This window comes from Hypomesus nipponensis, chromosome 21 (assembly GCF_054491055.1).
Source record: "Hypomesus nipponensis isolate SF chromosome 21, ASM5449105v1, whole genome shotgun sequence".
NCBI classification, from domain to species: Eukaryota; Metazoa; Chordata; class Actinopteri; order Osmeriformes; family Osmeridae; genus Hypomesus; species Hypomesus nipponensis.
In genome coordinates this window covers 8,828,612-8,852,439 of record NC_140381.1, presented here as the reverse complement: position 1 = coordinate 8,852,439, position 23,828 = coordinate 8,828,612, and the positions used below count along the sequence as shown (strand labels likewise).

General features: G+C 44.4%; 2 protein-coding genes across 2 annotated transcripts; one reads left to right on the top strand and one right to left on the bottom strand.

The window, feature by feature from the left end:
* The first annotated feature begins 1,013 nt into the window (after positions 1–1,013).
* On the top strand, positions 1,014–10,067 carry tmc7 (transmembrane channel like 7). The gene is made up of 16 exons (XM_084685043.1): positions 1,014–1,159; positions 1,606–1,870; positions 2,362–2,510; positions 3,019–3,174; positions 3,507–3,592; positions 3,823–3,968; positions 4,236–4,383; positions 4,993–5,169; positions 5,663–5,808; positions 6,090–6,204; positions 6,376–6,473; positions 6,886–7,069; positions 7,679–7,809; positions 7,996–8,151; positions 8,436–8,514; positions 9,104–10,067. The coding sequence occupies exons 1-16, from the start codon at positions 1,144–1,146 to the stop codon at positions 9,308–9,310; spliced, it is 2,259 nt and encodes a 752-aa protein (XP_084541169.1). The 5' UTR covers positions 1,014–1,143; the 3' UTR covers positions 9,311–10,067.
* Positions 10,068–12,387: 2,320 nt separating this feature from the next.
* Positions 12,388–22,675, bottom strand: LOC146237797 (uncharacterized). Its single transcript, XM_084685060.1, is given in 15 exon segments — positions 12,388–12,771; positions 12,866–12,941; positions 13,024–13,183; positions 13,263–13,508; positions 13,608–13,756; positions 13,868–14,055; positions 14,333–14,416; positions 14,581–14,795; positions 14,798–15,200; positions 16,278–16,802; positions 17,767–18,090; positions 18,599–19,015; positions 19,158–19,973; positions 20,184–20,277; positions 22,628–22,675. Coding segments are annotated over 14 exon segments (3,699 nt in total). The 5' UTR covers positions 20,260–20,277; positions 22,628–22,675; the 3' UTR covers positions 12,388–12,751.
* Positions 22,676–23,828: the final 1,153 nt, after the last annotated feature.

Genomic DNA, 23,828 nt, shown 5'->3' with positions numbered 1-23,828 from the left:
GGCAGAAGTAGGAGTATCAGTACAGGAAAGACAAATCTGAATAGCAAAAGAACAATCTGGAGAAAACAATCTGAGTGGATGTTCAAACATCGTTGTCCTAACAAGTCAAAATGGATCACAGTGCTATCAGTACATGAAGCTCCATTGAAATAATATGGTTACTCAAATACTATACTATTCAATTTCCATGAAGTGATACAAAGTATACACACTTTACCATAATAATTAAAGTGTGTAATAATAATAAGTCACCATAATAATTCACCATGATAAAAGTTATGTAAAAACTAGCTTTTCAACTTACATAGATTGTCTTCTTCAAGTTAAATAAATGCAAGCTAATCCAAAATTATTCCAGTGTTCCAGTATTCAAATGCTGCCTGGTGGAGACAGAGACTGAGAGTGATATCTACCTGTGGACAGCAGTGGTGTACCCGGAACTGTGGTCTAAATTCATAAGGTTGAAAGTTCACTGGCTTTGAATAAACCATGCAAATCCCAAGGCTCTCTAAAGACAACCATAAGGACTCCCATGAGTTGAAACCTTATTGGAATACTAATATGTTGCCAGGAAATGCTAAACGTTTAGATTAATACATAGTGAAAGCAGAATAATGTCCACTTTGGACTGGGAATGTCAACATGTAACCTATTCAAGCAACTGTAATGATTAACCTTAAACAGGGTTCTGATGGTCTGTTATGAAGCACAGATGATGTTACCCAAACCAATGCTTTTACTGATACTAAATACTCCTCAAAAAAGTTTTCTATCGAACCATAATTAATATATGAATTTTAGTGTTTGAGAATCTGGACAAAATAAAACAGTTAGGCTACTGTTTAGTCGATTATAGGTTAAATAACGCATTTCGCAAAAACTAAACAGATCATTAGTTACAACGTCAATAATGCCGTTTTTATATCAACATAACGTGTGCATTTGTTATGTAGGCCTACAGCTTGTAAATATTATTTTATTTTCTTATATTTATTTTTAGCTAAGTCCCCCTGGATTTCAGGAAGTGGATATGGGCATTGTTTTCCTACTCCGTAGACACTGACAGTAAACGGGAGCTGTCAGGCTAGCAAAGTTGGACAATTTTCTTTGATGGTCGCTAAACGTTCGTGAAGAACACAAAAAATGGAGATAGACTCAGGTAAACTATGCAAACTAAATTTGTCTGACTTTTAACAATATAGACAACTGCTGTACTTGTCCTCATTGGTAGTAGCTAAAGTTAGCTAGGCAAACTTAAGTAGTTAGCAACAGTACTGTAGCCATTAGCTTAACTGTGCGGTCTGACTGCAGCTTATCTATACTATATTCTTTTTGGCTATTATTATAATAACTGCAAACGTGTTTTCAGACATGTTTTTATATCACGCTTGATAGCAAACAACATATGAATACATTTGTTATATTTGGCCTTTGGACTATCACTTTGATGTTATTTCAACTTGAATTTAATTGAATAATGAATAATGCCCATTCATACCCTAACCCAATTAACGCTATGAATGCAGGTATTTTTCTGGACAATCGAGTCCTATTTTAAACAACCACAACCACCAACAGTTTCCCACCATGTCTATTTAATAACAGTGTTCTACACGGACCGCACTGGACCAGTCAGCAACCCTTTGCTAGACCAGCTGCCGAGCTACCAGTCTCTGCTGTACCGCAGGAAGCCGTCACATTCGAGCAGTACGAAGCGCAGGAGCAGCACCAGAAACAGGCTGGGCTCGACCAACAGTGGGAGATGGGGGACGACCACCGTGGACAGAGCGGTGGAGAAACAGAAAAGCCAGATAGTTGAAAGAGCTGTCAGAGACCTGCCGAAGCCTATGGGAGAGAAACGCAGAGACAAGTGAGGAGGAGATTCCCCCCCACCCCCCACCCTCCAGACACATTAGATAAGCACCATAGGTAGAACCAAAACACACTTACAATCAAGTGTCTTCATTGACATTGTTTTTAGTCATGCTTAGAAAAATGGGTGTACACCCAGCCCGTCTGCTTCCTGTCTGTTAGTCACAAACCTGTGGCATCATGTACCGTACAAACTCATTTGACTACTGTATTAGGATGTGAAACTCACATACAAATCACATCAAATCAACTTTTTGCAAATGAAAATGAAAGATGAAAATGAATCTAATATATATAATTATGTATTTGCCAGACACAGATTATACCTGCTCTTTGATTTATAAACAAGGAAGACTTTGATCTTATGAGTCACGACTGATCGAAATCAACAATGTGCCAAACAAACAAACTGAACCGTATTGGGTACGTTGACTTCACAAACACAATGGACTAACCGATGCTCCCTGCCGATGGTGCCCACCCCCCCAGGGACCAGCGTCTGGAGCAGGCCGGGGAGCTAAGCAGCTGGAGGCAGTGGAGGCAGAGCGCCAGACGAACCCTGCGGAGGCTGGGGGAGGACGCCCGCGACTGGCTCCACTCCCTGGAGCTCTGGAGGGGGGACATCCACCTCATTGAGGGTGAGGCCAGGGGGGAGAGGGTGGGGATGGGGTGAGGGGGTGGGGGGTAGCTAGCGGTGTGAGGTTTGTTTTTAATGACAACGTGAGTCTTGCTAGCAAGGGTTAGCGGTTGGACTGTTACGCTTCGAGACTCGAGCTTTCGCCTTTGTCGAGCACTGAGATGTTAATTACTCATGCTTCTAAGGAACTCGTGGTGTGTGTTGGTGTTCATGGAAAGCTAAATATTAGACCAGTGTTCTCCCTGTTTGGGAAAAGTGGGACACCTCGTTACCCATTGTTTATACCTTACAGGCCTTGGTGAATCCATTTATTTGTTATACTTAATTTACTGAAGGTTTGTAGGTAACTGTTTGGATAAATATTGTCCGTGCTGATCTGCAAAAGCAGCACACTGGTTCAATAACAGTTTCGATGGTTCTCTCTGTCTCTGTCTCTCTCTGTCTTTCTCTCTGTGTCTGTCTCTGTCTCTCTCTCTTTCACTCTCACTCTCTCTCCACCCCTCCCTCAGGGATGTTCGGTACAGGGATCCTGTCCTACTTCTCCTTCCTGCGCTACCTGGTCCTGCTGAACTTCGTCATCTTCCTCCTCATGTTCAGCTTCGTCATGCTGCCCATCATCATCGCCCCCCACGCCTCAGGAAACGCCACCTATAACCAGGCGGACGGTAACGCAAACTAGCTTCGGAACCAGTTTATACCGGTGTAATTCAGCACGTGCCAGTTTATAGCAGGAGAAATGTGCTACAAAACCTGGCTCTTACTTCTCACAGTCCAACAGCACAGATACAGTAGGAGTATGGACATGAATAAATGTAAAGACATTCATATCAGACCATCGATGTCATCTGAGGAGTCATTTTATGTTGTTTGGTGTATTTTTTCCGATCTAATTAGCCCCCAAATAAGCCATAAACAGAGTTCTTCCACCATTTCTAATGAGCACAGGCTTGCCTGTGCTGAGCTGACGTACGGGGTGGTGTGTGGCTGTGCTCCACAGGCAGCGTGTGCAGTGTCTACCCCAGCAGCTCACGTCGAGGCCTGGTGGTCTTTCACCAGCACATCACTGACTTGCTCTCCGGAGGGGTATGTCGCCCCCGTTCTCCCCCAACGTTCTGCCTTCATGAGTGTTTACCGCTGATATAAAACTGTTATTCTGAAAGCAGAGACATGACGCTAATACGTCTTATGTATACTGTGTTCTGTACACTGAGTTTTATGGATGTGAGGTATCTTTAAAGTGTGGAATGATGGGAAACCGAAAAGATTCTTTAATGGACCGGTAGTAAGGGAGTTCTCTGGACTGTGGCACACAGGGTTTTCTGGAGCAGACCTACCTGTTCTATGGCTACTACCAGGTGGATGCCATCCACTTCCCTGGGTTCAGTTACAACCTTCCTCTAGCCTACCTACTGGTCACCATAGCCTACCTCTTCCTCAGTCTCATATGGATCGTGAAAAGGTACCGTCACCAGCATCTATAAAAGTGCTGTTCTTTGGGGCTGAATTGGTCAAAATTTCAGCCAAAGTTACAGTACTAATCACATTATCCTTCCCAAGTACAGTAGTGCATTGGTCTTAATTCATTCTGATCTCTAAAATACAGTTTTTCCAATTTTTCCAGACTAGGTACTAATAATGAATGCATAGTAACAAATCAACAGTCAATTCAGATATCCTAATTATTGATATTGATACACTGTACATTTGAATGATTTGTTTCTCCCAGGTCTGCCACGGGGTTCAAGCGTAACCTGGTGCAGGACGAGGACCGCTTCCAGAGCTTCTGCAACAAGATCTTTGCCGGCTGGGACTTCTGCATTACCAACGAGAACGCGGCCAGGCTGAAGCGGAGCAGCCTGCTGTACGAGCTCAAGGTGAGGCGAGGGGGCCTCAAGGTGAGGCTAAGAGGGCCTCAAGGTGAGGCGAAAGGGGGCCTCATGGGGAGACGAGGGGGGCCTCAAGGTCAGGCGAGGGGGCCTCAAGGTGAGGCAAGGGGGGCCTCAAGGTGGGGGAGGGGGGCCTCAAGGTGGGGGAGGGGGGCCTCAAGGTGGGGGAGGGGGGCCTCAAGGTCAGGCGAGGGGGGCCTCATGGTGAGGCGAGGGGGGCCTCAAGGTGGGGGAGGGGGGCCTCAAGGTGAGGCGAAGGGGCAGCTGTCGATGGGAGAGAGAGTCTGTTTGAGACTGCAGGTGTTTGCTTTCACTGCACGGAGGGATGGCTTCTATCCCAAGTGAGAATGCGGGTTTCGACAAGTTTGCTTTGCCTGCGCCTGCTAAATATCTCATGCAAGCAGCCCCGGTGGTGCCTCTTTGCACTCAGTGCTCGGGTATTCATATGTTGTGCTTTCTTATCGTTTTTTCCCCCAGCTATTTCAGAGGTCGAGGTTACATTAAATGATGTCTCGCTCGCGTCTCTGTCCGGCACGTGACCACAGCAGCACATAACAGTAGCACTTTCAATTTTCTTCACGTCACTCTTTTGGCCAGACTGACCTGGAGGAGGAGCGGATCAAGCAGAAGATCGCCGACCGCACGCGAGGGCAGCGGTGCAGGATCTACCTGATCCGACTGATCCTCAACCTGTTTGTGGTGGCTGTCCTGGCCGCCTGTTTTTACAGCATCTACAGGGCCACCATCTTCTCCCAGACAGTCCAGGTCACCAAGGTTGGTAGTTCATCCATCCTGGGGCAATTCGAAAGTGTTGGAGAATGCTAGGCACTGGTTGTTGGGGTTTACAAAACAATACGATGGAAAGAATTGGGATTATTACCATTGAATTTTATGGGAAAGTTTACAGATTGTTGCAGAGTTCAGAGAGGTTTTCTATTGCTCGTCAGTTATTGTAAACTGACGCTTTGTATGTGAAATGTTTTTCAAAACTTTCTGAAAATACTGACTAACTGAAGAAAAACGAAACACTGAGAAACAGTTGTAAGTTAGGTTAAAAACCAAATCTTTTCAAGAACTACTATATATTGAGTGGTTCCCAAACTTTATTTTAGTTTCTGATTTTGTTCATCGAAATGGCTGAGTACATTTCACAAAGAGGTAACATTCTACTGCACAGTTTTACACCCTGTTACAGTCGTAACTTTGCTCTGCACAAAGCCCATCCCAGTGACATATGCATGCTTTTGTTTTCCGTGGCGTCCGCCAGGTGAACTTCCTGCTGGACCTGATCTACGAGTACCTTCCGTCCATTGTCATCACCCTGGCCAACTTCATCACCCCCCTCCTCTTCTCCTTCATCATCAACTACGAGGACTACTCCCCTGCCTTCGAAATCCGCTTCACCCTCATGAGGTACGAGCCGTGTAAAGAGGGCCGAACTGTTTGAGGTGTTTCGGCTTCACCTCGGCGTTTGCGCCAGTAGGATCGTTTGTTGTCCTAAATCGAGTCACTTGAACGTGTACCAGGTCAGTTAAACTTCTCCGTCTATTCCTCTCATCGCTTCCTCCCTCCCTTTCTCCGGATCTCTCTCTTGCTCCCTTTCTCCCTTCCTCTCCTCTGTGTCTATCTATCTCTCTCTTTCACCTTCTCTCCCTCTCTCTCTCCCTCTCTCTCTCCCTCTCTCTCTCTCCCAGGTGTGTGTTCATGCGTCTGGCCAGTATTGGGGTGCTGCTGTTCTCTCTTTGGTCTCAGATCACCACCTGTAAGGAGCAGCCCTGCGCGTGTGGCTACAACCACGTCCTCTACTCTGTGAGTACAGCCCAACAAGCTGCAGGTGTTTATTCCCCTCCTGTGAATGATCTTGCAAACAAGCACACTGAACGGTTCGTGGTTTGCGTCAGGGTTACCTAAAGTTTGAAAGATTTGAATTTATTATTATTATTATTATTTGATTCTGTGCTTGCCTGTCTTTCTGCACAGTGCTGGGAGACGCGCGTGGGCCAGGAAATGTACAAGCTCACGATCTTCGACTTCATCATTATCGCCGCCGTGACTCTCTTTGTAGAGTTCCCCCGGAAGTACGTTTCACACCATCGAATGTTAGACAGTCACGGTAGAAGCACTGTATCCTAGGTACAGCTTTGGAGAGAACAGTGTCGTACACGCCCAGTCCACAGTAAAGGAAATCTTTCTTCCGTAACCTGTCCGACCACCATGCATTTACCACTGCTACTTCAACGGACTGTACAGAGAACCAAAATCCAGCATAACTGTCTATTTTTTAATTTGTCTCCCTCCCTTGTCCGTCCCTCCTATATCTCTTAACCCCCCCTATCTGTTTATCTATCAACCTTACCCCCTCCCCCCCCCCAAATTGACCTTTATCTGTCCCCCTATCGGACCTAACCCCCCCCCCCCCCCCCCAATTGACCTCCCCCTATCTGTTCCCCCACCAACCTAACCCCCCCCATCCATCCTTCACTCCCACAGACTGATGGTGAACTACTGTGACTGCGGCCTGGCCAAGTGGTGGGGCCAGCAGGAGTTTGCCATCCCCCAGAACGTGCTGGAGATCGTCTACGGCCAGACCATCTGCTGGATCGGTGCCTTCTACTGCCCCCTGCTGCCCGCCATCTGCATCATCAAGTACTTCATCATCTTCTACATCAAGAAGGTAAAATCGAGCTTTCACAGCTGTCAGGTAAGAATGAAGGGTTTCTACTGGCCACTTGCATAAAGAGGAGCTCAAGCCTGGGGAAAGAGTAGAACCGCCACCAGTTTGTGTGGAGGAATTGAAGCTTGCCTCAGTTTTCCCATATTGTGTGTCTTTATCTCATTTACTGTATAGAATACCAGGATGTTTGCTAGTTATTCCGAACCTTAGCCATTCAAGTTCCCCATCAAAGATGGTCTAAAATGGTGATATTGTCTTGTCTTATCCTCAGGGGTATATATTCCATGTTTATGTTAACAAACAGTAGGACAACTCCCATAGAGTACTGTGCAAAAACCATAGGTACCCAAGACATTCATATTTTCTTAAATATTTCTATTTGTCTCTTCTGTATTTGTACGGCAGTATAAAAGTGCAACGTTGAGAACATTTTTGTTTTAGTCTTTGAATTTTTCCTTCAAGCATTTTTGTATTTGGGCCTAACACTTTTGCACAGTACTGTATATTGTAGCCCGGGGCATGTGAAGTGACTGAAGAGGCACGTTCACATGAGCCAACCCATCGTGTTACTCACGCCTGCTGCTCCCTGTGTGGGTGCGACTCCCCCAGGTGTCCCTGGTGAACAACTGTCGTCCAGCCACCCGGCCATTCAGGGCCTCCAGCTCCAACTTCTTCTTCCTGGCTGTGCTTCTGATTGGCTTAGCCCTGGCCTGCGTCCCCGTCGCCGTCAGCATCGCCCAGTGAGTACGCGGCCAGAGCCGCGATGTCACCACAGCCTGTGCGTTCACCGCTCGAGAACGAGATGCCGTTTTAAAGGGGCGTGCCCCCGGAACGCCGAGTTATGATACCCAGAGCTCAAACACACACCCCTGGCAGCAACAAAGCTAACGGAGCTAACGGAGCTAACGTGTCCTCCGCCCCCTCAGGATCAGCTGCTCGCAGGCGTGCGGTCCCTTCGTTAACTACACCACCTCCTGGGAGGCCCTCCCCCGCACCGTGGCCCAGCTGCCCTCCCAGGCTCGCTCCGTCCTCCTGGCGCTCTCCTCCGAGGCCTGTGCCGTGTCCCTCTTTGTCATCACGTGGTACGTGTGAAAAACATAGCCTAGCCTAGCCTAGCCTGTGTGTTTTGTTTATTTATTTTTAAAATGTAGGGGGGGGGGGGGGGCAGGTCTATTATATAGTACGGAGTACAGTTTTTACTCCTTTTTATATGCCGGTTTAGGGTTACCTAATTAACTAACCCTAATATTATATTACACGTTATACTGTATGTTGTGCTCCATTGGTCACACTAAGTTGGAACTGGCGATCCCTGCGTGTCGCGCTAGTGTGTTTTTGTCATTCATTCGTGTCTGTGTCTCTCCAGCCTGGCCATGTTTTATGTTATCGCGTTAGCCGGCGCCCACAAGAGAGTCATTAACCAGTTGAGAGAGCAGCTGGAAATGGTGAGTACACTTTAGAAACTCTGCAGTTTGGTTGCATCTAATTTGATGCACCGGGCTTCAGAATTCAATTTTTTTAGGTATTCAGGGTAGTTTTCAGGGGAGTATTCAGTATATCCATAAACAAGTAGCTTAGCTTTCTGTCAAATAATGCTGTCTTTTATGACATGAATTTCTTAAGTATCTGAGAAGGATGTTTTTGTTTACGACTTGTTATTGCCGGTTATCTAGTTTTGGATTGGTGGAAGTAAGGAGCCTCTTTCACTTCATACTTTGACCCGTTACTGCATTGTACAATCATACAGCTCTGCTTGAGGGGTCCCAGCAGCGTAAAATCACATTGTGTGATTAGAAACCAAGCTTATATGTCTCTAGCATCACATCTAGTACAGTACAACAGTTTTTTTGTTTCACCAAAATGTTATTCCTCGAATACAAAGATGCATTGAACATTCATCGTATTTACCGTAAAGCCATTCACTTGACAATTATACCGGTGACATTTAATGGACAACTGGGCTCGACCTTTGGGACTGTTATGACGTCCAGCAGTTTAAGAGAGACGGATAACGCGTGTTTCTCTGTTCTCCAGGAGGGTCGAGACAAGCGTTTCCTCATCCAGAAGTTGTGTCAAGCCCAGAGGGCCCAGTCCCGTTCTCAGTCCCGGCCTCGCGCCCCGTCCCACCCAGACAGGCAAGACAGGCACAGCCCCAACTACCCACTACCATCCCCCACCTACCCCTACACCTCTGGGCTGTTCCTGGTGCAACCTCCTCCTGACTCTTCCACCCACGTGTAAACCACAGAATAAGAGTGAGCGCTGTAGAACTCGGAATAGATTTGAATGGATGCGAAAAGTTCTGAAAGCAGAGAATTATTGTTTGAGATTTTAATATTGGGAAAGGACTGCCTTTTTAATCCAAAGTAGATTTGAGCATGTTCAATCTTTTAACTACAATATTGGGACCAATGATTTGAACATGAAGCTCCAAAAAACAAAACTGCTGCTATCCTATTTTAGGGTGCATAGCTCTACTGTATCTACTATAAGAATGGCCTGTTATTTTGTAAGAACATGAGAATCCATTCCATCACTTTTTCCTTCCAAGAAGGATTTTTATTATGAAAACCACTACAAAACTTTGAATTAAGTTAAATAAATATTCCATGCCAAATCTGGCCCATGTTTTCTTAGCTTGAATGCCCATGAACAAAATGTCCACATATCAATTGTAATTATTTTTACAATGACTTTGTTGCTATGTGTATGAACTATTGAACGTATTTTAGCTTGTCATGATTCCTTGAAGAATTTACTTTTTCAAAATGGCGTGCTATTGAATTGGTATATATATTGCCTTGCCCCCACCCTCCACTACTAAGTTGAAAATACTAGCCTAATGGTTTACTCTTGTTGCCTGCACCAAGGCTATGGTGAGGGCTTTACCTCAAGTATTATATCCTGTGTGTTGTGTTCTGGTGTACTGTTACAGTTAGAATGGTCTGTACTTTTACCATTCTGGGAATATGTTGTAAAATAAATAAGTATATAATCAGTGTATCTGGATTCCACTTTATGCCACTGCGTTATCAGCAATATATTGAATCTACTTATATTAGTAAAGAAAAGGGTATCTTAGAGAGAGACTTCTACAGCTCAGAGGAAGGAAACACACCCTTATTAAAGGCTGACACAGGTTTTCTCTAACATCATCTCCAAGTCTGCTTGCTGGAGGCAAACAGCCATTCTATACACCTGCATCCCTGTGTGTGTGTTAACTTCTGTTAGCATGTGCACCACAGTAGCAGCACTGTTGTGTGACTTATTAATTAAAATATTTAATTTGTGATTAGGTTCAAATACGTTTACAAATCAGAAGTAAGCAGGAAGAATCAATCAGTGTTTTGAGAAGTCATCATCAAACTGTATTTAACTTAAATCTTCAAATTTAGGATTAGATGTAGCTGTCTGTTTCAGACAGAGCAGGGCATGGCGTTAGGGAGTGATATGCAGCGCTCTGCCACAGCATGCATCTCCCCCACCTGGACACCTTTCTATGTGTTATGAATATTTCTCAGCGTTAAACTTTTGATGATTTTGAAGATGTCATAACAGGTCAAAATTCCAGCGGTGACAATCGGGGGTGCGACGGCCGGTCCTCCCCTCTCTTTGAAAATGTTGAGGTTTTGGAGACCAAACACCTTTGTTTGGGATGATCAGTCCCCGTCCGCGTCGCTCCCGACGATCACTCGTGGAATCCTGTTCGTGACGCCAAGTTTGTGATGGAATTTCTACGATTGAATGTCTGAAGTCAGAAGAATTTGTCTTTAGCTGTTTAATCTTGAAATCAAGGAGGATCAATTCCAAAACAGTATCATATATGATGTCCGGAGTAGAGTGGCTCACCAAAGGTGTCATGATCTGAACACTCTTTTATACAGTAATTCCAGACAGTTACATCATTAGTTCAATAGTTCATGTCTATCCAAAGAGGAACTCTTCAATTACAGAAAGTTAAAAGGGAAATAGGTTGCAGAACTGGATACAGATGCTCAATATTAAAAAACAGCTTGAGACAACAGAAGCAGAACTTGTCAGCAAAAACCTCTGGAGTATAGGCAAAACAACCAGGGTCAAAAAGTCAAATTGTGAGACGTTTGTCAGCAAACGGAAACTTAAGCAATACTGTCTCATGCTAAAAGGTTATGCTATTTTTACAGAAGTTAAAAACTCAGCAATAATTGTTCTAGGCCAAAGAATATTATAGACAGCTTAAAGAATTGTAATTTTCTATTACATATGTCCCAGACACTGTGGTGGTACGGACTCTCCCGTTGGTAAACTCCCTGCAGAGTTGAGCTTCATACGGGATGTTGAACTTGTGCTTCTTCCCTGCCATCTTCACCACACAGGAGTGGTTGGGAGGGACGGTGGCTTTCACGGTGAGAGAGTGAGACACGGTCTCAGTGAAGGAGTTGCCATTGGTGATGGTTTTGCCGTTTTCCATCTCGGGACCACAAACCGGCAACCCGAGGGAAGTAACTGAAACCCGTTGATTAGGGGATGCAGCTCATCACTTAAAATAGTACTTGCCTTCCTGTACAACTGAGTTGTATAAATGTAGGAAGGAACTACCTTTGTACTAAATTTGCTATTACTTCCTTCTTAGTTAATCTTGGTTCCATATTAAGTTTGGTGTTACTGTAGTACTACCTATTACTTCCTGCATAGCTATTCGTTAACAACGGACCATTATTCTAAAGTGTTACCGTAAGTTCCTTGGAAATTATATACTGAAAAACAAATAGCATAGTGTTTCCTGATTGATTGTGAGATATATAGAAAGAAAGTGTGTGTTTGTGTTTGTGTGTGTGTGTGTGTGTGTGTGTAAGAAAATGTCATTGCTGCCACCTGTGCAAGGTCGAACATGGGTGTAACCAGGGGGGTATTCCAGGTAGCGGGTTTAACAAACTCTGAGCCTAACCCTGAACTCTAAGTTGATCTACTCTAAAATGGGAAACTGACTTTTCGGTTCCAGAAAAGCTGATTTTAATTTGTTAAATCAACTCAGAGTAGGCCCACGTCCACTCTGAGTCAAGCGTGCGTATGCTATTATAAGCCAACATCATGGACCTCCAATATGGCAAGCGTAAAGGCTAATATTTACTACAGTACATTGATTAAAAACTACCATCTAGTGTATAGAGATCTACAGTTTTGAACTAGGAAGAGAAACATATTCTTGTTGAACCAATCTTGAATATTTATTCTGGCATAACATAAAAACTGTATTAGTTGCTGCTTGTGTTTTATTTCCATCTTTACTAACAAATTGTGGTTGAGGCCTGTGATTGAGGTTTGAAGCGAACATCTGATTATGGCAATTTTTACTTTTTTATTAGTGTCAGATTTCATCAAGCCTTGATTATTAGACATAAATCCCTGATTGTGGTCCAGATACGTGATTAAGTTAAAGGAAAAGTAGCATGTTTATTTAATAGGCTATACTTATTTACCAATGTTCCCACTATTCCGTAGTATGCAATTTATGATTATAAAATGCAAACCTTCAGAAACAGTAACCCACAATTTAAAGTTTATAGTTATTTATATGCAGGGTGTTGTGTCATAATTTCTAGGGTTAACACATTTCGAAAGACAGGAGACATGAGAGAGCCTGAGCTGGTTGCCATAGGGATGGTCATGAAGCCGTTCTGAAGGAGGTGTGACTTCATCAGCTCACTCCAGACTCTGGCCCCCTGGAGGTCAGAAGTCAAGGACAAACACAGTGTTACCTGGGAGACCGTTACTATGACAACATCAGGAGTCATCATGGCTGTGGTTTATACTTACAGGTGATTGGTCCGACTGAGACTGGTTGGAGGGGTACGAGTTCGTCGACAGAGCGGACAAACCTTCTGGAACACATCTGTGGAGAGACACCAGAGAGTCAGAGAGACCAGAGAGTCAGAGAGACCAGAGAGACCAGGAAGGAGGGTGGGAGGACTCACAGGAGAGCAGGAGGAGTTCCTCTGATCACACAGGTTGAGGCTGCAGTGCAGGTAGACGTCCCTGTAGTCCCCCTGGAACAGGAACAGCAGCGCAGAGAAGCGAGCCTGGAGGGACAAGCCGTTCTCGTCCACGGTCACCTGGTGACGGTCGGTAGAACACCTGGTGGAACAGGGGGGTTAGACAAACACATACACACACACACACACACACTTCCATGCCCCTCTCCAAGCTCACATACCTGTGCTGGATGAGGAAGTATTTCAGGGGGTCATCAGGATCAGGGGAGTGGGTGGTGTAGCAGTCCTCCAAAACGACCACAAAGATGCCAGCGTCCGTCTCTTCAACAGACACGCCCACATGCAGGGCAGAGCCCAGGGGCAGAGTGACACGGCCTGCTGGGTAAGGAGCTGTGTAGTTGGCATCGCGGAACAGAGACATGGAGGTCCTGGCCTTGGCACCCTCATCTTTCACCGCACCTTCAAGTCTGTCAAGATATGGGACAAGTAAACAACAAAGTCAAAACAGACAAGTTGAAATTGGAAACAAAGTGTGTCGATGTTTGAGATTGTGAGGGTCAACCTACTCCAGGTATGGTTTGATGGCCACATCCAGGCTGGCCTCTGTCTCCAGGGGATAAGAGCAGGAGAAAGGGATCCTCAGGGGTTGAACCAAGTTTTCACTGAACGGGTAGACAAACAGACTGTTGGAGTAGATGGCGTGGCTGCCATTGGTCTGGAGAGAGAAGGAGGAAGAAGACAACAGGTGTTTAGAGACAGGCAGACAGGCAGGAATCCAGAATAACGGACAGAGATGGACAGACTGGTAGAGTAACCGTGTCCTTACGGTCAGAGTGGTGCCACAGCTGCCCTCCCTGCGCTCCACCTGGAACCACACTGTCCCGTTACGCTCCTGGGAGGAGCAGCGGGGGTTGGCCAGGTGAGCAGAGGAGGAGTCCAGATGCTTGGCCGCTAGCTGAGACTTGAGGAGACCCACATCAAGGTAACTCCTCCCACAAACCAGCTCTGGGGTGACTTTTGAAAAAAGAGGGAATGAAAGAAAGACAGAGACAGGTAAAAGACGATGAAAAAAAAAAAAATTTACATCCAAATATATATATTTTTTTCAATTCTCTCGTTTAATAGATACTGTTTAGACATACGGTACACAATTATGATTTCTCCTGCTTACATGTCAAAGTTAATGTCCCAATTGATGTATTACTTTTGTGTAGTTGAAGATAAAAACACTTAATTTTGTCCTTGTGAGTCCAGGTGATGTTATTTTGACTTGTGCAGTCTTTACACTTACTGTTGATGGTTGTGGTTGTTGGTCTGGAGGTGGTAGTAGTGGTTGGAGGAAGGGTGGTGGTGGTGGTGGAGTTCCCCCAACCAACTAGGAAGAAATGTAAACAACACAACGGGTTTAAAGCAGCTGTTTGAAAACTGTAAAAAAAAATACTGAGAAAAGCTAAATGAATGACAACATTTAAATTGTTGAATCGTACATATACTCGTTATTTATAACCGTAATTACAAGCAGTCCACAATGGTTCGTACCTGCGCAATAAGCCAAGTAACAAGCACTTGGTTGGACAAACTTGTAGACATAGTAGTTGCCAGGACAGGCTTTGACATGGATGGGGTTTGACCTAAATGCACAGCAGTTGCCGTTGCCGGCGCCCCAGGACCATTTCCCACAGGTTCCCCGTTCCACCACGCCGTCTCTCAGCAGGGGGTGAGGGGTGGTCATCCACAAAGCAGCGTGGGTCCCACACATGTTCTCTTCCACACACGTCTCTGGCATCTGGGTACTGTTCCCCCCAGGAACAAGCGATACCATCCCTGCCAACTGATATCTCTGTCACAGTGCAGGTTACCATTGTTTCTGAAGTCAGTTGAACGCCAGGCATCGTCCAGAACTGAGTACTGGCTACAGGGGTCAGCACAGCGAAGAGAACCGTTGAAACTGATACAGTCCTGGCCTGCTGGGCAAGGTGTGCCCCCACACAGGAACACCACAGGAGGGGGAGTGGTGGAGGGAAGGGTGGTGGTGGTGGTGGAGGAGGGAAGGGTGGTGGTGGTGGTGGTGGAAGAAGGGGTGGTTGTGGTGGTGGAGGAGGGAAGGGTGGTGGTGGTGGAAGAAGGGGTGGTTGTGGTGGTGGAGTTTCCGCGACCAACTGAGAAGAACAATAAACAAAAACCAAGTGATTAAATTAAGTGAATATCAACTCTAATATAGTATAATATATAAATGAACATGAATTTTTGTAAAAGTAAATGGGACGATAACTAACAATGAAAAATAATTTCTGTACACACAGTAGGCTAAGGGATACATTTGACTAGTAGTGGAGATTGCCTTCACAAAGTAGCCTACATTATTTTTCAACAACAACACACTTCAGAGTGTATCATCTTGCTCATACCATGACCACTTGCCAAAGACAAAAAATACGTGCCATTGCTATTTACTTATATTTTCGATTTTTATCAAATTCCACCAAGAAATTTGGAACTGATGTAGAATTTTAGTTAACTAGTGTGTTTACTTGTTACCTGGAGGTATGATAAAAAGGATATTCATAATACCTGGAAAGCAAGCTTTGCCATCCATTAGTTAACACGTAGGCTATTTGTAACGGAACCTGCAAGACGACCTATAGATACGAGGTGCTAGTAGGCCATAGTAGCAGAAAGTTAAGCTAGCCCATCGCAACCCAAAGTCTTGACTGAAAAGTCAACTTCTACAGTGACCAGGTACCTAGCCATGAACAAACTTGTGTAACTGCCTTGCCAAACAACATTTTAATTGGCAATTTGGCAAAACACATTTCCAGTAAACAAATTATGATAGCTAGTTTTGAAAAGAAAAAAACATTTCAAGATGATTTACGTCAGACACTGCCAAACGAGGAAAAATCTTGCCATCGTGGTTTGAAATAGCTATTTTCAAATGGTTTTCTTTTGGATGAAATTCTGATTCACTAACCAGCTGTAGGACAAGATTAAGTGGATATTTTATTTTCAGTGGAGAATGGAATTGTATCTACATGTTAATGAATTATCGTGTTTACTAATAATCCATGCGGACGCCAGTAGTAATTGAACTGTGAAGTGTAAACAGGCTCTTGGTTGTTGAAGAATAATGCAGCGCCATCCAAATCAATCAGAATCGAGAATTCACCAAGGTCATAGTGCAATTATGACTAATTATGACTATGACTGGTAACACGCATTCCACAATGGTTACAAACCTGCACAATAAGCCAAGTAACAAGAACTTGGTTGGACAAACTTGTAGACGTAGTAGTTGCCAGGACAGGCTTTGACATGGATGGGGTTTGACCTAAATGCACAGCAGTTGCCGTTGCCGGCGCCCCAGGACCATTTCCCACAGGTTCCCCGTTCCACCACGCCGTCTCTCAGCAGGGGGTGAGGGGTGGTCATCCACAAAGCAGCGTGGGTCCCACACATGTTCTCTTCCACACACGTCTCTGGCATCTGGGTACTGTTCCCCCCCAGGAACAAGCGATACCATCCCTGCCAACTGATATGCTGGTCACAGTGCAGGTTACCATCGTTTCTGAAGTCAGTTGAACGCCAGGTATCGTCCAGAACTGAGTACTGGCTGCAGGGGTCAGCACAGCGAAGAGAACCGTTGAAACTGATACAGTCCTGGCCTGCTGGGCAAGGTGTGCCCCCACACAGGAACACCACAGGAGGGGGAGTGGTGGAGGGAAGGGTGGTGGTGGTGGTGGTGGAGGAGTTCCTTTCACCAACTGGGAAGAGAGGTAAACAACACGACTGGGCTAAAGCAGCAGTTTGAAAACTGTAAACAATAAACAAATACTGAAAAGTGAATTACAATTCTAATTAACAAATTAAAATGTTAATATGTAAAACAATGGAGGTGTGGGAAAATCTATCATGTACTCATATTAGTTACTCATGTTATACTGTAATCAATACTGTGTATCAAACTGTAATCAATCCTGTGTATCATACTGTAATCAATACTGTGTATCAAACTGTAATCAATCCTGTGTATCATACTGTAATCAATACTGTGTATCAAACTGTAATCAATCCTGTGTATCATACTGTAATCAATACTGTGTATCATAATGTAATCAATCAAAAAGTAAACACTGGCTTACTAGGGGTCAAGTGGAGACAAATGGGGAGTCAGATGGCTGAGTGGTTAGGGAATCGGGCTATTAATCAGAAGGTTATCAGTTCGATTCCCAGCCGTGCCAAATTAGGTTGTGTCCTTGGGCAAGGCACTTCACCCTACTTGCCTCGGGGGGGAATGTCCCTGTACTTAGTGTAAGTCGCTCTGGATAAGAGAGTCTGCTTAATGTAAATGTATAAATACTGTGAGCAAGGGAACTCTTACACTTGACCATCTGACCTAGCTTCGAGCACTTTTGATATGGTAACCCACCCTAAAAAATCATGGCTGTTGGGTCTGTTATGTAGCATCTGCCTGATCGAATTCCAAGCACCTGTGATTAACTTGATATATTTTTACTTTACATATACTCTACTTATAAGTCTACATTTGAATGTATTGAAAGTTGACCACACAACCACCAGGTGGCACACGGGAGCATGTTCTGGAACAAGACTGGGGAAGGTGTTCTGGAACAGGACTGGGGAGGTTAGTTGATGTAATATGTATTTTTTGAATCAATCATTTAGCTAACAGCCCTGCAATTGAAACATGGATTGTTTAACACTCACCTTCACAGACGACCCCGGAATCTTCATGGTGTCCACAGTTGTGTGAACCGAAGGGCAGGTGGCTGCAGTTTGCCAGGGAGGACTCTGAACCCAAACACCCAACGTCGTCCAGCCAGATTTGCCCGCTGCCCTGGCCGAAGCTAGCAGACATCGGAGCAGACAGGGCGCTGCCACAGCCCAGCTGTCTACACACCACCTGGGCATCCTGCAGGTCCCAGTAGTCGTCACACACCGTCCCCCACTGGTCCTGGTGGTAGATCTCCACTCTGCCGGAGCAGGCAGGGTTGTCAGGGTAACCGTTGACCAATCTCAGAGGATCGACAGCTACAAAGTACAGACGGCAGCCCAGAGAAAGTTGCATGAAGATCACATCATTGTTGTTTACATGTGTTATTTCCTGTTTGCAAGCAACAGTGTCAACTGTTTTAGTAGAGCGAATGTGAATACATTTAAAGTTGACAAAGACTTGCCACAGCAGTTGTATGCCGAAACATTTATGAAAGATTGAATGAAAATGTACAAAATTAGCTCTTTTTAATTTCTGTGTTTGGGCACGTTTGTAAGTATACCAACCTGGCTAAGTTGATACACAAATAATGAAACATCTTTCCATAAGCACAAACCTCTGTCCTGATTCAGTAGTTCACTGTTTTGTGTTTGTGTGTTGTAGTGTCGTGTTTCTCCACTAGATGTCGCCTGTATTCTGCTCCTTGTTGCTACTACAGGAGTGTGTCATTACCAAGCAGTCTGACTGCCCACCTCTATAACGCAGTCTTCTGGGTCACCCTTTGCCAGGCTTTCTCGTGTGCGTTACCAAGCCTCTCACACTCACCTTCACAGACGACCCCGGCATCTTCATAGTGTCCACAGTTGTGTGAGCCGAAGGGCAGGTGGCTGCACTCTGCCAGGGAGGACTCTGACCCCAAACACCCGACATCGTCCAGCCAGATTTGCCCGCTGCCCTGGCCGAAGCTAGCAGACATCGGAGCAGACAGGGCGCTGCCACAGCCCAGCTGTCTACACACCACCTGGGCATCCTGCATGTCCCAGAAGTCATCACACACCGTCCCCCACTGGTCCTGGTGGTAGATCTCCACTCTGCCAGAGCAGGAAGTGTTCCCCCCAGCCAGACGTAACTCCCCCTCTGCTGCTGAGGGGGTGGTGGGTACCAGGGTGGTGGTGGTTGTTGGTCTAGAGGTGGTGGTGGTGGTGGAAGGAGGGGTGGTGGTTGTGGAGATCCCTCGACTCACTGTGGAAGAAAGGTAAACAACACGACTGGTCTGAAACAGCTGAATGTTATTCAAAATAAATACTGAGATAATGATGACCAGTAGATACGAGGGGCTGGTCCCTAGCGACAGAATGATATGTAGTACAAAATGGTTTCAAACCTGCACAATAAGTCGCATGACAAAAATTGGGGTCGACAAACTTGTACACGTAGTAGTTTCCAGGACAGGCTTTGACATGGATCGGGTTTGACCTAAAGTAACAGCAGTCGTCAATCCAGTGTCCACACACCCCACGCTCCACCACCCTGTCTCCCAGCTGGGGGTGAGGAGCAGTGAGCCATAAAGGGGCGTGGGTCCCACACATGTACTTTTCCACACACGTGTCTGGCATCTGGGTGCTGTTCCCCCCCAGGAACATGCGATACCATCCCTGCCAAACAAAGTTACTGTACCAGACCTGGTCACAGCGAATAGTACCATCATTGTAGTTTGTTGAACGCCAGGTATCGTTCAAAACTGAGTACTGGCTACAGGGGTCAGCACAGCGAAGAGAACCGTTGACACTGATACAGTCCTGGCCTGCTGGGCAAGGTGTGCCCCCACACAGGAACACCACAGGAGGGGGAGACATAGAGGGAAGGGTGGTGGTGGTGGAGGAGGGACGGGTGGTGGTAGTAGAAGGAGGGGTGGTTGTGGTTGTTGGTCTAGAGGTGGTGGTGGTGAAAGGAGTGGTGGTGGTAGAAGGGGTGGTGGTAGTAGGAGGGGTGGTGGTGGTGGTGGTGGTTGTTGGTCCAGAGGTGGTGGTGGTGGTGGTGAAAGGAGGGGTGGTGGTAGTAGGAGGGGTGGTGGTAGTAGGAGGGGTGGTGGTGGTAGGAGGGGTGGTGGTAGTAGGAGGGGTGGTGGTGGTAGAAGGGGTGGTGGTGGTTGTTGGTCTAGAGGTGGTGGTGGTGAAAGTAGGGGTGGTGGATTGACCAACTGGGAATAGAGGTAAACCAACAACACAAGTTAAGCAGCTGTTTAAAAACTGTAAACAATTAATACACAGAAGAAAAAAGTAAATAAACAAATTACGTAAATTTGAATGTGACTAAATGTCTATGTGAGATCAATTGTCCATGATATACATTTTCCTTTTAGACTCGTCAGCAGATATACATTGCCAGAAACAACATGTTTACAACCTACCTGTAGTATGATGAAGAGCTTGTATGACCAGGAGTAAGAACAGACCCTCTGACATCATCATCATGCGAGGCTTCATTCTCGTCAGACAAAAAACCTTAAAAACATTTACATTCACATGTGAGCATCACAAGCTCAGGTTAGTTTGTTTGTTTGCTATCAAGGCACACCGTTATCATCGCACTCACTAATCCAACAGTGTTTGCACTACATGAAGGGTGTGAAAATGTGCATCTGGTTCCCCAAAACATAGCTATTATTTGTAGAAGGTTCTGTAGCTGTAATTTCAGTACCAGAAAGAGTCCAGCATTAATTACTTGACTTAATATTAATGTATTGACTGTTTTTTTAGGAAAATAAAAAAGCCTTATTTCTAGAAAATGTGTCCTTTTTTTGTCTAAAAAGAACAACAATCTTGCCAAGCGTTTTTCACATAAGAAAAATAGTCTTATTTTGAGAAAAATATCTAACTTTTTCTTATAAGATTTACCAACTAATATCAAGCTCGATTGAACTAGTACCAAGGTGTGGACATATTGTGCTAATTATCCCAGCAGAGGAACAAAATTGTCTTCCTTATTTTACCATTTAGTCCACTTGCACAACTTCTCAATGTAAGAATCATAAGAAATGACAGCAATTTTTCATTTATAGTTATTATAAACATGACAAACATGAAAATACAGTTTAACATGACTGTTGACTGAAAAGGGGTTAGGGTTAGGAAAAGGTATTAAACAGTTCTGTGTTGCCCACTCCCTTCTGACCGAATGAATTTCAAAACTTTCCATAACATTTCTATAACTTTCTGCCAAAATTCCATGTATATCTTATAAGCTCCAGCTGTTGTAATAACAGAATAACAGTGTGCCTTTTACAATACATCAAATGAGCCTTTCTCAATTTGTTGATACTCTGTAGACCAATATCAAGTGCAAACACAATTTGAACTATCTGTATCAGCTCAAGAATGACTGCGTGGTACTCATTACCTTTAACTGTATCAATCTGAATTTGAAGTAGAACAAGCATTTGGCCTGAGGACTGCTTAAATGTTTTGTCACTGGATGCTAATGGGCTGTTGCTTATAGGGCTTGGTTTATCTCTGACATCAAGTGGAGAGTAGGGAACTGCAAGTAGTGCACTATTGAAAACATCCAAGTCAAGTTGTCTTAAAAGTACTAAGTGTTTCAGCACACACTCCATTTCTATTGGGGCCATGACTTACAGTATTACGTGCATGATGTATTGCGGTGTTTTTTTGATCAAGTTAAAAGACGGGAATTCTACCAGTTTACTGTTGTTTCTAAGATACGAAGGTTTCTAAGATACTCAGGGCCTCATTTACTAACATTGCGACCGCAGCTTAATCTGCGTCTTTGCCCAACCGCAAATAGCGGACGGTGTATTTCCGCATTTTGACTTTTTACTCAAGTGCGCTGCCTTTGTAAATACAAGTTATGTCTTTACCCGCTATTTCACGCCTGAAATGGGCGCAATCCTGCAAGTAAATGGGGCCCTCAGTATCGGCCCTCTCAATATCACTACACTGCCTATACTCATTGAGTCAGTGAGTGGATTGATGGATGCAGTGCATGTTGTTAAGAAAGAAAAAAACGTTAAAATCAGGGATCAGGGTAAGCGTTTAGGGAATCGGGATATTAATTAGAAGGTTGACGGTTCGATTCTTGGCCGTGCTAAATGACGTTGTATTCGCGAGGGGGAATGTGCCTGTACTTACTGTAAATCACTCTGGATAAGAACGTCTGCTAATTGACTAAATGTAAATTGCGTTGAAGCGTTGAACCTTACTTCAAGGTATTCATTCTTAAAGTCAGCTCTATTAAGAGTATAACATGCTTATTTTAAGATTATTTTTGCAAGCTGTTAATCTTATTTCAAGATATCAATTATAATTGTCAGCTCATATAGAGACTACATTCCTAATTTTAAGTTACTCCGTCTTAAACAATTTAGGTATTAAGAAAAGTGCTATAAAAAGTGAATTATTATTATTATTGAATATGTTTTCATTGCTTGTAGTAAATTCAGTTTGCTTTTTGTCTAGTCTTAAGGCACATAATGATTTTCCAGTGGCTAGACTTTTTTGCTAGTTTTAAGAATTATAACCTAGTACATTTTTCTTACCCCATTGGCAGATTTCTTTGCTCAATAAAAGATAATTTGACTAGATTTAGGAATATTAGGCTAACTTTTAGAGGGGGCTTTTTTTGCGTTGAATTACAGCATAGGGGAGAATTTGCAGTTTTGTTTTGAATTTTATAATACAGCTTTACCAGAAACAGGACAAAAAGGTATCGAAAATCTGGATACAACATTTGGAAAGTGATGTCAGTTTTTATTAAATTAATCGGTGTTGCCAATAAAGTCAATCAAATTCAAATATATAATCACAATGAAGTGCCCAGGTAGATGTTAGTACTTACATGCACTAGAACGTAGATCTGATCACACTGCTTTCTCCTCAGTCAAAGTGAAGACACTGATGACAGCCTCAAATGGGCCTTTTTATTCTATTCTGCTATGCCTGCTGCCAGCGCATGGAGGCGTGTTCTATGTCTACAGTTAGGTGGACATAATTCCTCGAAACTAAAGCCACCATAATTGCCAACACAGGACAAGCAAGTTTTCATGCCAAGAGAACACTACATTTACTGGAACATGTACAATCACACTGTAGGTATGTTTCAAATGTCATCCTACTTGCTGCATTGCTAGCAACACAAAGGTTCACCCAATCCGGTTATGTGATTAGCTGTGTGGTTGAACGTAGATGTGTCATATTTACTCCCTGCACTATATACTTACTGTATGTGCAACGCTTTGGACAAAAGTGTCTGCTAAATGAGTAAATGAATGATTGTAGAAAGATGACCAAGCTTAGAGTGGTCGCTGTCCGTGGTGCTGCAGGGGTCCAATACAGGATGTACAAGGCATAACTGGTATATGTTTGACACAACAAAACTCACACATCCGATTAATAACTTTATTCGATTTCCATCTATCCTATCCGTGTTGCTTTCGTAAATGACCATGAAACATAGTAGACCCCTCAGTCTGCGCTCTGATTAGACGACCTTTGGTTTGAGTTTACGAGGAGGAAAAGAATGCAACTACACTCACACAACTCCTGCATTCAGGGCTGGACTGGGACAAAAAAATGGCCCTGGCATTTTTTCTCAGACCGGCCCACCACAATCAGTCAGTCGGTCAGACACCTGCTCCTCTACCTGACAGGTGCCATGGCCAGTCACCTGTCCTCCATGTTCTATGGGTACCTGTCTTTGCAAAATGTCAGGTGTTGTAGGCTTAGAAACTGAAGCTACAGCACTAAACATGTCTGTTATTTTAGCACATGCTAAGGCATCAACCTCTTTTAAAGACTTACTTATTTTGGTCCGCAACATCTCCGCATCCCCACTTGCCCTTGCGCTTTTGTTTCTCCATCCTAATCCACAGATTTTTGTCTCTGACCCACTGCATCTGACACAAGAAACAGAGAGGGAGGGGTGGAGCCAGCCCAGTGCCGCTGTCCCTGCTTTATGGGCCGGTTGTTGGCCAATTTTAAGTTTATAAAAAAAACATATATATATATATATATTTATATATTCATATTAAATATAATAT